General features: G+C 55.6%; 1 protein-coding gene across 3 annotated transcripts in view; it reads right to left on the bottom strand.

The window, feature by feature from the left end:
- The window catches only part of PLEKHM1 (pleckstrin homology and RUN domain containing M1), a 144,416-nt gene that overhangs the window by 9,135 nt on the left and 122,402 nt on the right, over window positions 1-12,879 (bottom strand). For 2 of the 3 annotated variants that reach the window (XM_073326194.2, XM_073326195.2), the window contains exons 7-12: window positions 8,935-9,025; window positions 5,438-5,542; window positions 3,766-3,864; window positions 2,810-2,909; window positions 716-889; window positions 396-494 (exon numbers count right to left, since the gene is read on the bottom strand). In XM_073326194.2, the coding sequence (XP_073182295.1) occupies window positions 396-494; window positions 716-889; window positions 2,810-2,909; window positions 3,766-3,864; window positions 5,438-5,542; window positions 8,935-9,025 (668 nt within the window). The remainder of the gene's footprint in view (window positions 1-395; window positions 495-715; window positions 890-2,809; window positions 2,910-3,765; window positions 3,865-5,437; window positions 5,543-8,934; window positions 9,026-12,879) is intronic. The other variant, XM_073326197.2, reaches the window with a different exon arrangement.

Here is a 12,879-nt window from a genome sequence, read left to right as displayed (position 1 = left end):
CTTTCTGTTCTGTTTCTCCTCGGGACTACTTTTTACGGTGGGAGGGTACGTGCAGACACATCTCAACAGCTTGCTTTACAAACCCAGACTGAACCATGCCTCGAGATGAAGAATTCAGGAGCCAGATGCTAATAGCAATTAGCTGCTCCATTAGTCGGTTTGTGCGATGCTTCTTGGGAAGCTAAACCCCCTGAGCCTGCAGCCCCTTCTCGTAGCCCATGTGGGCCTGGGGACACCAGCTAACGCTGGGAGGGACTGCAGTACCAGAGATGGTGTAGCCAGGGCTGGTTACTCAGCACAGAAGGGGCTGCTCTCCCCCGAGGGTTGGGAGCCCTGGAGCATGGAAGGGGCTGGCTAGGGGCTCTCTTGGCCCCCTGCTCTTTACTGGAAGGTACCTCTTTGTTCCACCGTCTGGATGCACTGCTGCACAAACCCCGGTACCGTGCCGTGCTCCCGCTCGCACAGCGCTTGCAAGGAGCAGCCAAACACTTGGTCTGAAAAACAAACCAACAAACCCAGATATTTAGGCAGTTAACTCGGGGCTCTGCTAGGGGATCAGGATGATTCGCTTCCTGGATCACTGGTTTGGGAACCCCCCCAAACAGCCGTGCTGGGGGATGAGCTTTGCTTGTGGCTGCAAATTTTGGGTTTTAGGAAGAAGGGTTTGTTCTCCTCGCAAGCACCCGCTCCCCAAAAAGCCCTGCCCAGCCTGTACCTTTAATGTACCCTCGCTCCCGCAGGAACTGCAGAGGGGGCCGTTTCTGGAGGAGCTTTCGCAACTTGTTCCGAACTTTGCTGGTGTCGCTCTCGGAGCCCAGGCTACTGACCGCCGGCCCGGAGGCTGCGGGAGACAAGGGAGAGCGTTTCACCGCGAGACCCGGAGAGGCCCCTGCAGGGAAGAGTCAGGCATGGTTCTGGGCAAAGACAAGGAGCCTCCCCCTGCAGCCCCTAAACGGGCTGCAGACAGGATGCTCGGATGCAACACAGCTAAATGAAGGCGCGTTTCCCCTCCACTCCCAGCCACCCTGGCTTAGGGACCACCTTTCCCTGGAGCTCACCGTGCTGACTCCCCAGGCAGGGAGAGCTGGGGTCTGGCTGAGAGTTTCTGGGCAGTGGGTGGAGCAGCAGGGGAAGAAGAGGGTGTCCCCTATTTCCTGCTCTCCCCTGGGGGAAGCCTGATCCCTTGTGGCAAGGGCCTAGGAGCAGGGGACCGCACGGCCTGGCTTTGTGGCGTCTGCACAGCACCTCTCTACTGAAGTGACCCCATTTCTGAATGCAGGAGATTGTGGCAGGGATCTTGGAGCCCTTCAGGACGAACACCCAGGCCCTGCTACGTGAGCTTGTTCCTGCCTCGTATGCTAATCTGGCCCTTGTCACTTGGGGATCTGAATCCCATGAGCAGGGGTGGGTGCCCAGGGGCATGGCTTCTCTCTCTGCTCACCTGCCTGCTGGGGGAGAGAAACTCCTGGCAAATGGACTCGTCCTTCACCCCCCATTCGCTGCTTCTTGTGGCCTCCCCCAACCCCTACTAGCGCCATCCTTCTGCATCGCCACCCCACGGCCACCACAGCTGACCAGCTCCCGGGGCAGTGCTGGGGTGGGGGGGGACGACTATAGCCACCCCAATATTTGCCTTAGCCCTCCCCGTAGGCCCCCTCCCAGCACAAAGGCCAAACATTACACAGAAGTAAGAATGGCATGGTATGGCATTGCCATCCTTACTTCTGCAGTTTTGTGCAGCCCCCCCAGTTTTCTGTCTAGTCCACCTCAACTGGCTCCAGCCCCTGCCAGCTCCCCCCTCTGGTCTCAGTCTGCCTGGGTGACCAGCTGCACTGCCCCTCTTTGCTTTATACCAGAAAGAAAACTCCATGCTAGAGAGAGTCCTGTTGGGGGGACGTTACCACCCCAAGACTGGTGCTGCCAGGTGCCCAGTGTCACTGCTCGTTGTCCCCCAGCTTCTCCAGCACCATTCCTGTTTACTGAACCCCTTCCTAGTCCCCCTCCCACGACAGGACGAGCCAAAGAGCCAGACGTGACCTGGCCTTGAGCACACCAGCCAGGGGCAGGTGGGGGACCCACAGGGGTGGCTCTACCAATTTTGCCGCCCCAAGCAGTCGCCGCCGACTCGCTGCCGTGGGACATGGACTCTGAATGCCGCCCCAAGCACCGGCTTGGAAAGCTGGTGCCTGGAGCCAGCCATGGGGACCCAGCTCGCATTCATGTTGCCATCTGTGCCCTTCAGCCAGCTTGCCCTGCAATGCAGCGTGGGGCATGCTATGGGGCCAATGCTGCAGCCTGCTTTGGCAGCACATCCGGGCTGTACGCAAGCCTCCAAGGCAAGGGGAGAATTTCCCTGAGTTACAACCACCCTACACTACCCCACTGCAAGGCCTGGGCAAGTGGGGGTTGGGAACAGCCATAGAACTTGGGGTTCCTGAGATCAGGGGCTGCAGAGCCACCCCACGAAGGCTGCTGTATGTAGAGGCTGCTCTCACTTGCCCAAGGAGCCGTTTGGCCCAGGCTCCAGGTGGTGAGCACTCCCTTAGCCTTCTGGTCCGTCTCCCAGCACAGAACCGGGCCCTCTGCCTTCGCTGTACGCTACTAGGGTATCCACACTGCTGCTCAGCTGCACCATACCAAGGGACGTTGGGTCGTTAACACAGCTCTGCCTGGACTGAGCTGAGCAGACAACGAGCTTGGTGGCAGCACGACCAGCAGCTCCCAGGCAGGCTGGGCCTGGAGGCTGAACCAGAGCGGGCCCCCAGGCTGTTCCCAAGCAGGCTTCCCCGCTCAGATTTCACCCACTCACCTGGATTCTTTTTATCTTCATCTTTGTTGTTTCCTAGTCTCTCCTTGGCTCCAAATTCCCCAACATTTCCGTTCTCGTCATGAGTAGGAAATTCTGTTGACTGAGGGAGACATGGCATCAGATTGCTTTTGTCCCATCAAGGCCCCGAAGGAGCTCTGAGGCATGTAGCTCAGGGCAGGAGGTGCGGTGCTTTCCCGGAGCCTGCTAGACATGGCTGGGTAGGTTGGGAGGGAGACAGTGGATAATGCAAAATCCTACCCCCACCCCACAAATGATGGGCCACAAATCAGTCTGGACACAACAGATACTTGGACTGTCAGCTCTTTGGGGCAGGGACGGGCTTTTGTCCTGTGTTTGTACAGCACCTGGCACGCTGGGGTCCTGGGCCTTGGGGCTACTGCAGTGCAGAGAATGTGACAGCAGCAGGAGCCAACCTGAAACTGCTCCAAATTCCAATTTTTTTGAAGTTGGGATAAGAAAGAAACCAATCCCGCCATGCTGATCTCCCAGGGGGACAGCGGCTGGCAGGGTGTTTCTAGCTGCCAAAGTACTGTAAATCTCGTGAGAAAGCTGATCCTTGCCTGACTGACAGTCCCAAGGTGGCGATGCCAGATCCTAAAGACAAAACCTGGTTGCTGCTTCAGGAGGGGACAGAGCTGAGCAGGAGATGGGAAGGGAAAGGGAGGCCGAGCAGAGAGCTGGGCCAGAGAAGGGGGGTCAGGGTGAGGCCAGTGTCAATGCTGAGGATGGGGGCATGGTGCGTAACCCACCTATCTGGGTCTCTGTGCCCATCTGGGGCTGGACTGTGTAAAAGGTCTTCTGAACAAAGGGGCCTGATCCTGGACTCTAGCCCAGAGCTCCTGCTGGTTGGCCCGGAGGTCCCGAGTTCAGGCCCCCCCCCCAGGGCCAGCGCCTCAGGAAAGCTCTAACAAAATGCCCAGAGAAGCCCCTCTCACCAGCTTGCTGATGCTGTCAGCGATCACCTTCTGCCACGTGGCCACAATGGGCTCAGAGTCGTGCTGGATCAAGAACTCAGAACCATCGTGAGTCTTCAGCTGAAAGAAGCAGGGTGGGAGTTATTGGGGTGAAACAGGTGCCATGCAGCCCCCAGGGCGAGCGGCCAAAGGGGAACTGACCCCACACCAGCTCCCAATGTGACAGCCCTCCAGAGGGTCCATACGGGAAGAAGGGCAGTTTATTTCTGTGACGAAGTGGGACTGTTCTTAATGTTTCCGCTGAATAGTGTGGGAGGTGCCTCAGTTTCCCCTATGCAGTTCTTAAGTGTCTAGGTGGTGGGGTAAGGGTGTATGATCATTGCAGAGCCCTAGAGGGCAGGTGTGTGCAGGGGTCTGGATACAGAGAATGGCCGACACCCTGTTTCCTGGCAACTGATGGCCTGGGCCCTTCCCCCCTGCAAGGTGAGAGCTAAAGGGTTGGAGAACAAAGGAATCCGGTGACCTTCTGGCCCGGGGAAAGGAACAAAGCCCAGGGGAGGAGGGGCTGGAGGGAGTTTCAGTTTTGGGCTGGCTGGGACATGGAGTGAAGGGCAGATGTGGTTGTCTGGCTCACTGCCCCCCAAAATGGACCCAGCTGAGGGGTTCTGTTCTCTGCAAGCTCTGTTTTAGACCATGTTCCTGTCGTCTAATAAACCTTCTGTTGTACTGGCTAGCTGAGAGTCACGTCTGACTGCGAAGTTGGGGGGCAGGACCCTCTGGCTTCCCCAGGAGCCCCGCCTGAGCGGACTCGCTGGGGGAAGTGCACGGAGGGGCAGAGGATGCTGAATGCTCCAAGGTCAGACCCAGGAAGGTGGAAGCTGTGTGAGCTGTGTGTCCTGAAGACAGTCTGCTCACAGAAAGGTGACTGCCCCAGAGTCCTGACTGGCTTCATGGGGAGCAGTTCCAGAGTGTCGCCCAGGGACTCCGTGACACTTTCCATGGCACAACAGCGATCAGGCACCAGTGGGCTGGGCTGAGACATGAACATGTGACAGGGCCCTTGCTGTTGGCCTTGACTTTTGTGCAATTTTACAGCTCAAGTCTCTGCTCCTTGGGCACCCCAAATTCCCATCGACTCAGATCAGGTAGGAGCTGGCCCAGGCTCAGCCCTTGTCTTCGGTACTCACAGTTCCTGAGGGAAAGATGCCTGGCTTCAAGGGGTGGATGGATCCCTTGCACTAGACTCCCTCAGACCTAAGCCCTGGCTCTGCACTGAGGCCTCCCCCTGTATTTAGCTGCATCTCTGAGCCATCTCTGCAGCAAGAGTCTCCCAGCTTGGCCCGCAACCTGGCCAGGCTACACAACCACCCTGAATGCTCTTCTGTCAGCATTGTTGCATCTACACCAGGGGCTTTGCTGGCAGAGTTGTCGGCTGGGGCGTGATTTTGTAATGCAAACTAATCATAAGTCGTTCAGGAACAGGGTTCAGCTAAACCAAAATAAACCACCCTTAAACCAAAGTTAGCATCTACACATGGTCTGCATTGGTTTAACTAACCCAGTTTGCACACAGACCAGGCCTTGGTGTTTCCAATCATTTTAGCCTCTTTACCAAGGCAACACATCTCTCCCCCGACCCAGCCCTCCGGCTCTGGGGACACCACCAAAGCCACGCTGCATTGAGCAGACTCACCTCCAGAACGTTCTTCTTGCTGGATTTCTCTTTGGGAGCCCAGGACACGGCAGCCCCCCGCAGATCCACAGTATGCTCGGGTGTGGTCAGCATGGCAGGGTGTTTCTGGGGGAAGGAAAGAGGATGGTCATGCCCTGGGAGATAGGAGCAGAGCAGTGAGGCTATATGAGGAGAATGTTTGCTCTACGTGGGCTATAAAACCAGCCGTTCGGGCTGGGCTCCCATGTCTGTCCATGGCATTTCCACCGGCTCAGAGCTGGGCGTGGGCAGACTGAGGCAGGTACAACCAGTGCTGTTCTGCCCTCCTGCCATTGCCCCTCAGGTGTGTGTGTATAAAAAGATCTTCTACACTTTCCACAGGATGCATCCGATGAAGTGAGCTGTAGCTCACGAAAACTTATGCTCAAATAAATTGGTTAGTCTCTAAGGTGCCACAAGTCCTCCTGTTCTTTCTACACACAATGTGGCTGCGGGTACAAAGGGAAGCCCAGCCCAGTGCCAGACCCAGCACAAGGTGGCTAGAACCTTGGATGAGAGGACCCTGATCGGCTTCTTGTTCCATCTGAACTGGCAGAGGGCAACCCCTCCTCACTCCGATTGCCATGGGCCAATGGAGACAGGCCCAGCAGGAATCAGGCCAAGCCATGGGAACACAGAGTAGGGGTTAGAATCTAGGCCTTCTGGCTCCCAGCCACCGAGCGCCTCTCGCAGGACGCCTCGCCCAGAGTCAGCTGCACTGAAGCAAGCCGATCAGAGGTTAAAACGGTTTCGTTCCATTGGCGTAGACCAAAGGATTCAAATGCTGGCGGCTCAGAGTGCTGATCAGGCCTGCAGCATATCTGCTACAACACCGAGCCCAAGCAGGCAACGATCATGAGTCAGGCTCCAAAACAACCCTCTGATTGGCTTAAAAACATGAATTTAAAATACTGCTGCTACGGGGTGTTTTCCTTTGCCTCTGGGTGCTGGAGCCATTTGGGACTGTGGTTCCCAGCTTTTTCTCCACAATCCGAGAGTAGAAACTTCCTTTTTTAAAACTGAAAGCTGAAATTCTCACCTAATTAGGGTGACCAGACAGCAACTGTGAAAAAAGGGGACGGGGGTGGGGGGTAATAGGTGCCTATATAAGAAAAACTCCCAAAAAACGGGACTGTCCCTTTAAAAACGGGACATCTGGTCACCCTACCCCTAATCACGTTTGCAGGAGTTGGGGCTTTAAGAAAAACATCAAAGATCACGAGACCTAGGATAAAGCCACGAGAGGTGCCGGAACTCTCTCACCCTCTGCAGCATTGCAGCTTTCATTAGAAACAAAACAACCATAGTTTACCGCTCGTGGTTGCAGAGTGAACCACCCCAGCATAAGCAGGGTGTGACTTTGCAGGGATGTCTGCAGAAAGCCTGAAACAGTTCAGAGAAGAATGAACTCTGCCGGCGCCTAGTAATCACATCAGGGAGAGGGTCTAGGGGTACAGCTCAGTGAGGACAACTGACTTGTCATCGTTAACTATTTAATTTGTGCCTCCTGCTGAGGTCACTGGGAGACCTGCATGCACGGATGGTCATGGGCCATAACTAAAGATGTAATTCAACCCTCCCCTGGACTGGACACCGAGATTGCCACGAGTATTTCTAAGACTAGGGCAATACTAGAAACTTTTGCCTGGATAGCAATAGCAGGCAGGGGTGCAATATTTTTATGACATTTTAATCCGGGCAAAAACCCTAGCGTGGACACAGTTATACTGGCCAAAACGTCCTTTTGCTGGGAGAGCTCATTCCGAACTGGTATAAACTATACCAGCAAAACCACACTTTTGTTGATGGAAGCTGCATCTCCCCTATAACTGCGGCTAGAGGAGCCTAGAGCTAAATACTAGCGGGGGCAGAACTCGCATCCGAAGCAATCTGGGTGAGGAGGGGGCGACAGGCTAGGGGCCAGCACAGAATGCTCCCATAAAGGCGAGGAATGTCCCTTCCTGGATTCTCTCTCTGGTACGTCAGTAATGCTGGCATTGGGCACATGGTTATTGGTTTTGTGTCGGGGGGCCAGGGCTCTGGTGTGCATGTGGTTTCCTGGGTTTTTCTAATAGAACACAGCTTTCCACTGGAAAATATCAGTGAAATAACCAGGCACTTTAATCCCCTGTGGAATAGCAAAGAGTCTGTCTGCTCCAACCTTGTGGGCTGGGACTTTCCACAGAGCAAGTGTACGTCGGGAACTAATCCGGAATAAGGGAGGGTTTGAATTGCAAGAGCAATATTTATTTCTGATTAACTCCCTGTACGGACTCTCTTATTCCAGAAGAAGAGGGCCTTTTCCTGGGTTAGCTTAATCCACCTCCAGAGTTACATTTCTATTCCACAGTTGCTCTTCTGGTCAGTTTCCCTAGGGCTTGTCTGCCTATGGCAGTTAGGGACCCAAATCCCATTAGATTTCAGTGGGGATTTGGCACCTTATTCCCTGAGGTTCCTTTGAAATCCCAGCCCCCATCGTCCACCAGTCAGGAAATTGCATCAGGCATTTCAGTGGACTGAAGGGCTCCCCAGATGCATAATTTTTATTAATTCCCCCACCACCACCATGACATGAGTACAGCTGTCCACCCTGGTTGACCCTCAGCAACAGAGTTTGCAGGAGTAGGCGTGGGGCCCTAAAGAGTTCCCCGCACCGTGCGTGGATGTTGACGTTGCTGCGTCTGGCTAGGGGCCTGCTTGGGGCATGGGGCTCCCTGCAGATACATTTCTTCTCTTGCCCTCATTCTCTTCCCCATGCTGCAAAATGCTGCCAAATGTGTTGCAAGCCCACATCAGCCCTGAGCTGCTTGACAACGCCCACCAGCGCTGCGAGCAGCCTTCCCTGTTTCGAGCGGCTCTGACCACAGCTCGAAGGCCACGCGAGGGAGTTCTGGGTTTCCTTTGTCGCTGGTGGTAATTTACTTGCATCTCTAAAAACACTAACCTGGGAGGGGGAAAATAGCCCTTGCAGAGCAGCTCTGTCTCTGCCCCTGCTGAGTCACTCCACTAGCATCCATCGCCTAGAAGGGGTCTGGGAGCCACATGAAGGGGGGGAAGGGGGCTTTTTGAATGCAAGCCACATACTCTAGGGAATGTCACCCAATTTCAGATTCCAGAGCAGGATTCAGCTGGTCAAATCGACTGACAAAGCTCTGCTTTGAGAAGGGGGTTGGTCTAGATACCTCCTGAGGTCCCTTCCAACCCTGAGATTCTAGGATTCTATGGTCCCACTATTTTCAGGGTCAACTGGGAGACAAGGCAGCCAGGCCCAGAGGCTGCTTGCACACTTTGCTCCTTGCAGAAAGCTTGCTTGGTACCCGGGAAGCAGCTCCTGCAGGGTGATGAAGGAGGGAGGGTACAAGCCAGGGAAAGGTGGGGGTGCATGGGGAAGGGCCAGGAAATTGTTGTGCTGGTGAGCAGCCTGCAGCAGCTCCCAACCTGGGCCTAGCAAGGACAGTAGCCAATGGCTGGCAACTCACCAAGCTGCTGGAGGACAAATGTTTTGACTCCTTAAAAAAGAAGGTCAAGATGCCCCCCTCCAGGACGGTCCAGGACGAGCTCCAGTTCTTCCTGGGGGAGGAATGGTGAGGAAAGCATTAAACCCAGATACCGGTTATGCTGGCAGGACCCTGTTCCCATGCTGCCAGCTGAGGAAGGGAAGGTGTGGGGCAGCCCTACGCATGGCACAGCCCCTTCCATCAATGGCCTCCTCACTTGCTAAGGAGACACTGGTTCCTTCAGTGCTGGTTGGTCTGGGAGTCCTATGTAAAAATCCTCCTCCCCGCACTTGGAGCTGTACACAGGGAGAAGTGCCGAGTTTGCTGGTCTGTGGCCAGATGCTGGCACAGCCCTCTGCTGTCTGGAAGGCGAGGGGAGCCAGCTGGGGAGGGGAGATTAGACCCAAATGAACGTTGTCTACCTAACCCTGCATCCCACTGCAGGCTGCTCAGGCTAGGGGCAGGGAGCTCTTGGCAAGTTTGCTCAAAACGTGAATGTTTGCAACAGCAGGTGCATAGATTTCAAAGCCAGAAGGGACCATTATAATCTTGTCTGACCTCCTGCATAATAGCCGGGAGCTGTTCTCGGTTCTGGCATCCCCAGGACTGCCCGTGGGCCCCTCTGGTGAGCTGGGATACTGCAGTCCTCAGGCTGAACCGGGGTGTCTTCACCGCACAGCTAGTCTGGGGGATCGGCACCGGGTGTGAGCAGCCAGGCTGCAAAGCCCTGCCGGGGCCTCAGTGGTGCTGCGCTCCCCCATGCGTGTCACTAGGATTTCAGGGGGGCAGCCCCCAGTTCTTTGTGCCACACTACACTGAGCTGCTCTTGGATCCTCTGCCCTTGTGGGCACACAGGAGGGAATTGTGGGAAGGCACTGGAGGGCTGCAGTGGTTTAGCCTCTGTCCTCACTGCTGTGCGTGCAGGTTACCAGCCCCAGGGAAGGCAGACCCAGGGATCTAACCAAGGCCCACAATGGGCCAGCTAAGCCGAGTTGAAACCTGCACCCCACTTGGGCATAGGAGTTGTGTGTGTGGATGGGACAGGGGTAAGCGCCCAGGATAACTCTGCACTGAAGACAAACCCCTGGACAGAGCTTGTACTGAGGGAAATTGTCCCCTAGGCAGCTCCGTGACTGTCCTGGCCGCTGGAGGATGGTGCAGTGCTGTATATGGGCCGTAGCTGGAGAGCAAATCCCTCCTCAGTCTCATCTTGGAATGGAGGCTGGATCTTGCCAAATTTGGAGAAATTTGCAGAATGCATAAAAAATTGTGGCAACACCCTCAAAGAGCGGGACTGGCTGAGACTTTCCTAGTTTAGTCTCCCTAGCTCAGGTGCATCCAGGGCCCTCCTCACTCTAGTATCTGAACAGCTCTGTGGGGTACGGCCAGGGATGAGCTGCCAAAATCTTAACAACCGGTTCCCGCCTCACCCCATGAGGGGGTCGTGGCCCACTCCCTGGGACTCCTGCCCCATCCAACCCCCCATGTTCCTTGACGCGACCCCCCACCCGGGACCCCTACCCCATCCACCCCCCTCCCCTGTTCCCTGACTGCCCCCAGAACCAGGCAGGAGGGTCTCATGAGCCATCGTAGTGGGTGCCCAGCCCGCCCCGCCCCTAAGAGCCAGAGGGACCTGCTGGGGGGCGAGGTGGGGAGTCCTGGGGCAGCTCCCAGGAAACATCTGGCAGGTCTCTCTGGCTCCTGGGGTAGGGTAGCGTAGCTAGGCGGGGGGACAGGGGGAGCGGCCGCTCCCTCCACTGATCACATCAAAAGTGGCGCCTTAGGCACCGACTCCGTGGGTGCTCTGGGGCTGGAGCCCCCACGGGGGAAATTTGGTGGGTGCAGAGTCCCCACCGGCAGCTCCCCACCCCGCTCCATGCCCGGCCCCAGCTCACCTTGCCTCACCTCCACCTCCGCCCCCGAACGTGCTGCCCCGCTCTGCTCCCCCCAGGCTTCCTGCGAATCTGCACGGAGTTGGTGCCTAAGGCACTGCTTTTGGCTGGTTGTTAAATTTAGAAGCCCTCACAGAACAACCGGTTCTAAAAGGGCTTCTAAGTTTAACAACTGGTTCCAGCGAACCGGTGCAAACCAGCTCCAGCTCACCACTGCGTAGGGCTGTCAGCCCACTGCACACATGGAGAGACACAGGGAACCCGTTGACACTGCCGGCGGGGGGGACTGCAGCACGCGTAGACAGACCCAAGCTACCTCTAATCTAGCTAGCGCAGGTACCAACAGCAGTGAAGCCCAGGGAAGAAGAGACTTCTGTGCGCCCTGTACAATCCCACCCGTACCCTGAGCACCGGCTTGAGTGGTTCACAGCACTGGAGAACACACTGCTGCGGCTCGGTTGCTCTTGGCACTTGGGCTAGCGAGATCCAGGCTAGCTTGGCTCTGGCTGTGCATGCTGCAGTCACCCCTGGTTGCAACACAGCGACACTGAGTGACCTGACCCAAGATCACACAGGAAATCTGTGACAGAGTGGACTCCTCCCATCCCAGCGGTTAATATCGTGAACACAAACAACTTGTTAGTGACATGTCTCCCTTTAGTGACAGAACAAGCAAAACAACCCCCAGCCCCCCCAAACCTTAAAACCAGGGAAATAAGTTATGGGAAAAGGCTCCTTTATCCCTTGCCACCTCCATACTGCCCTACCGCGCGGTTAGCAACACACTGCCAGGCGCCCAGAGGCTTTTGCTCCTGTCTCCAACCATACCCCGCAGCAGCACGTCCCCTGGATTCGTTCAACTCTCCGCCTTAACAGCCACCTCAGAGCTCCTGTATCAACAGATCGGCACATCTGACTCATGCAGCCCATGTGTTTGGAAAGCTCTTCTGCCTTAACAGCCCAGGCTGCGCTGGGGCACAGCAATTAAGTCAGCTTCCCCGTGGGGTTCAATTCAATCTCTCCTACCCCCAGATTGTCCAGGGAGCCGCCCTGCCCTGGTCCAGCCAGAGCCCTGGGGAAGCTGTGCAGGGGGAAAGCGCTGTTCCCTCAGCCCCACTGCAATGTCACCTGCTTGGTCAGGAGGCTAGAATGGTAGCAGATTGCCCAATGAGTATGCTCAGCATGAGGTCACTTACAGCTTTATCCTTTTCCTCTGTAAGCCTTTGCTGCGAATGCAGACCGGACCTCAGTTAGGACCAGCCACGGACCAGCCACACCCTCCCAGAACAGATTTAATCAGTTGCTTATGAGATACTTGGAGCGGAACAGCCTCCTGGTTAGTAAGACGCCACTGTGCACTTGTCCGCACAGCTCACCCCCTGGGTCACAATGGGATTGAATGGGTGGGCTGCAGTTGCACCATTCATGGGCAGCCATGTCACGAGACGGGGAGCTGCCCATGCGAGTCACTGGGTGAAAGCTCTGGCCTGAGTTGTGCAAGAATTGAGGCTAGGTGATGGCAATGGTTTCTTCTGGCTTTAGAAATCTCTGACTGAACAATATGCACTCCCAGGAAAACAAGAAGTGGGGGCTTACAATCTGCCTCCAGCACTGGAGCTGTGTGCTGGGGATGCCCCAGCACTGGGGGAATGAGAGCTCAGAGTTTAGCCTCGTTATAGACTCAAGGTGCTCCATCTATGTAGCTTAACAAGGAGAAGGTGAAGGGGTGACTTGATCACAGTCTGCAAGTACCTACATGGGGAACAAATAATGAATAATGGGCTTTCAGTCTAGCAGAGTAAGGTCTATCACAAGCCAATGGCTGGAAGTTGAAGCTAGACAGATTCAGACTGGAAATAAGGTGTAAATGTTTAACAGGGAGGGTCATTAGCCACCGCAACAAGTTACTGAGGGTTGTCAGTGATGGAGAATCACTAACACAATTTTTAAATCAAGGTTGGATGTTTCTCTAAAAAGCTCTGCTCTGGGAATTATTGTGGGGAAGTTCTCTGGCCATTATCCAGGGGTCAGACTG

Source organism: Lepidochelys kempii, chromosome 27 (assembly GCF_965140285.1).
Source record: "Lepidochelys kempii isolate rLepKem1 chromosome 27, rLepKem1.hap1, whole genome shotgun sequence".
In the NCBI taxonomy this organism is placed as follows: Eukaryota; Metazoa; Chordata; order Testudines; family Cheloniidae; genus Lepidochelys; species Lepidochelys kempii.
Note: the sequence above shows the minus strand (reverse complement) of the source record. Positions and strands in the feature narration are given on the sequence as shown.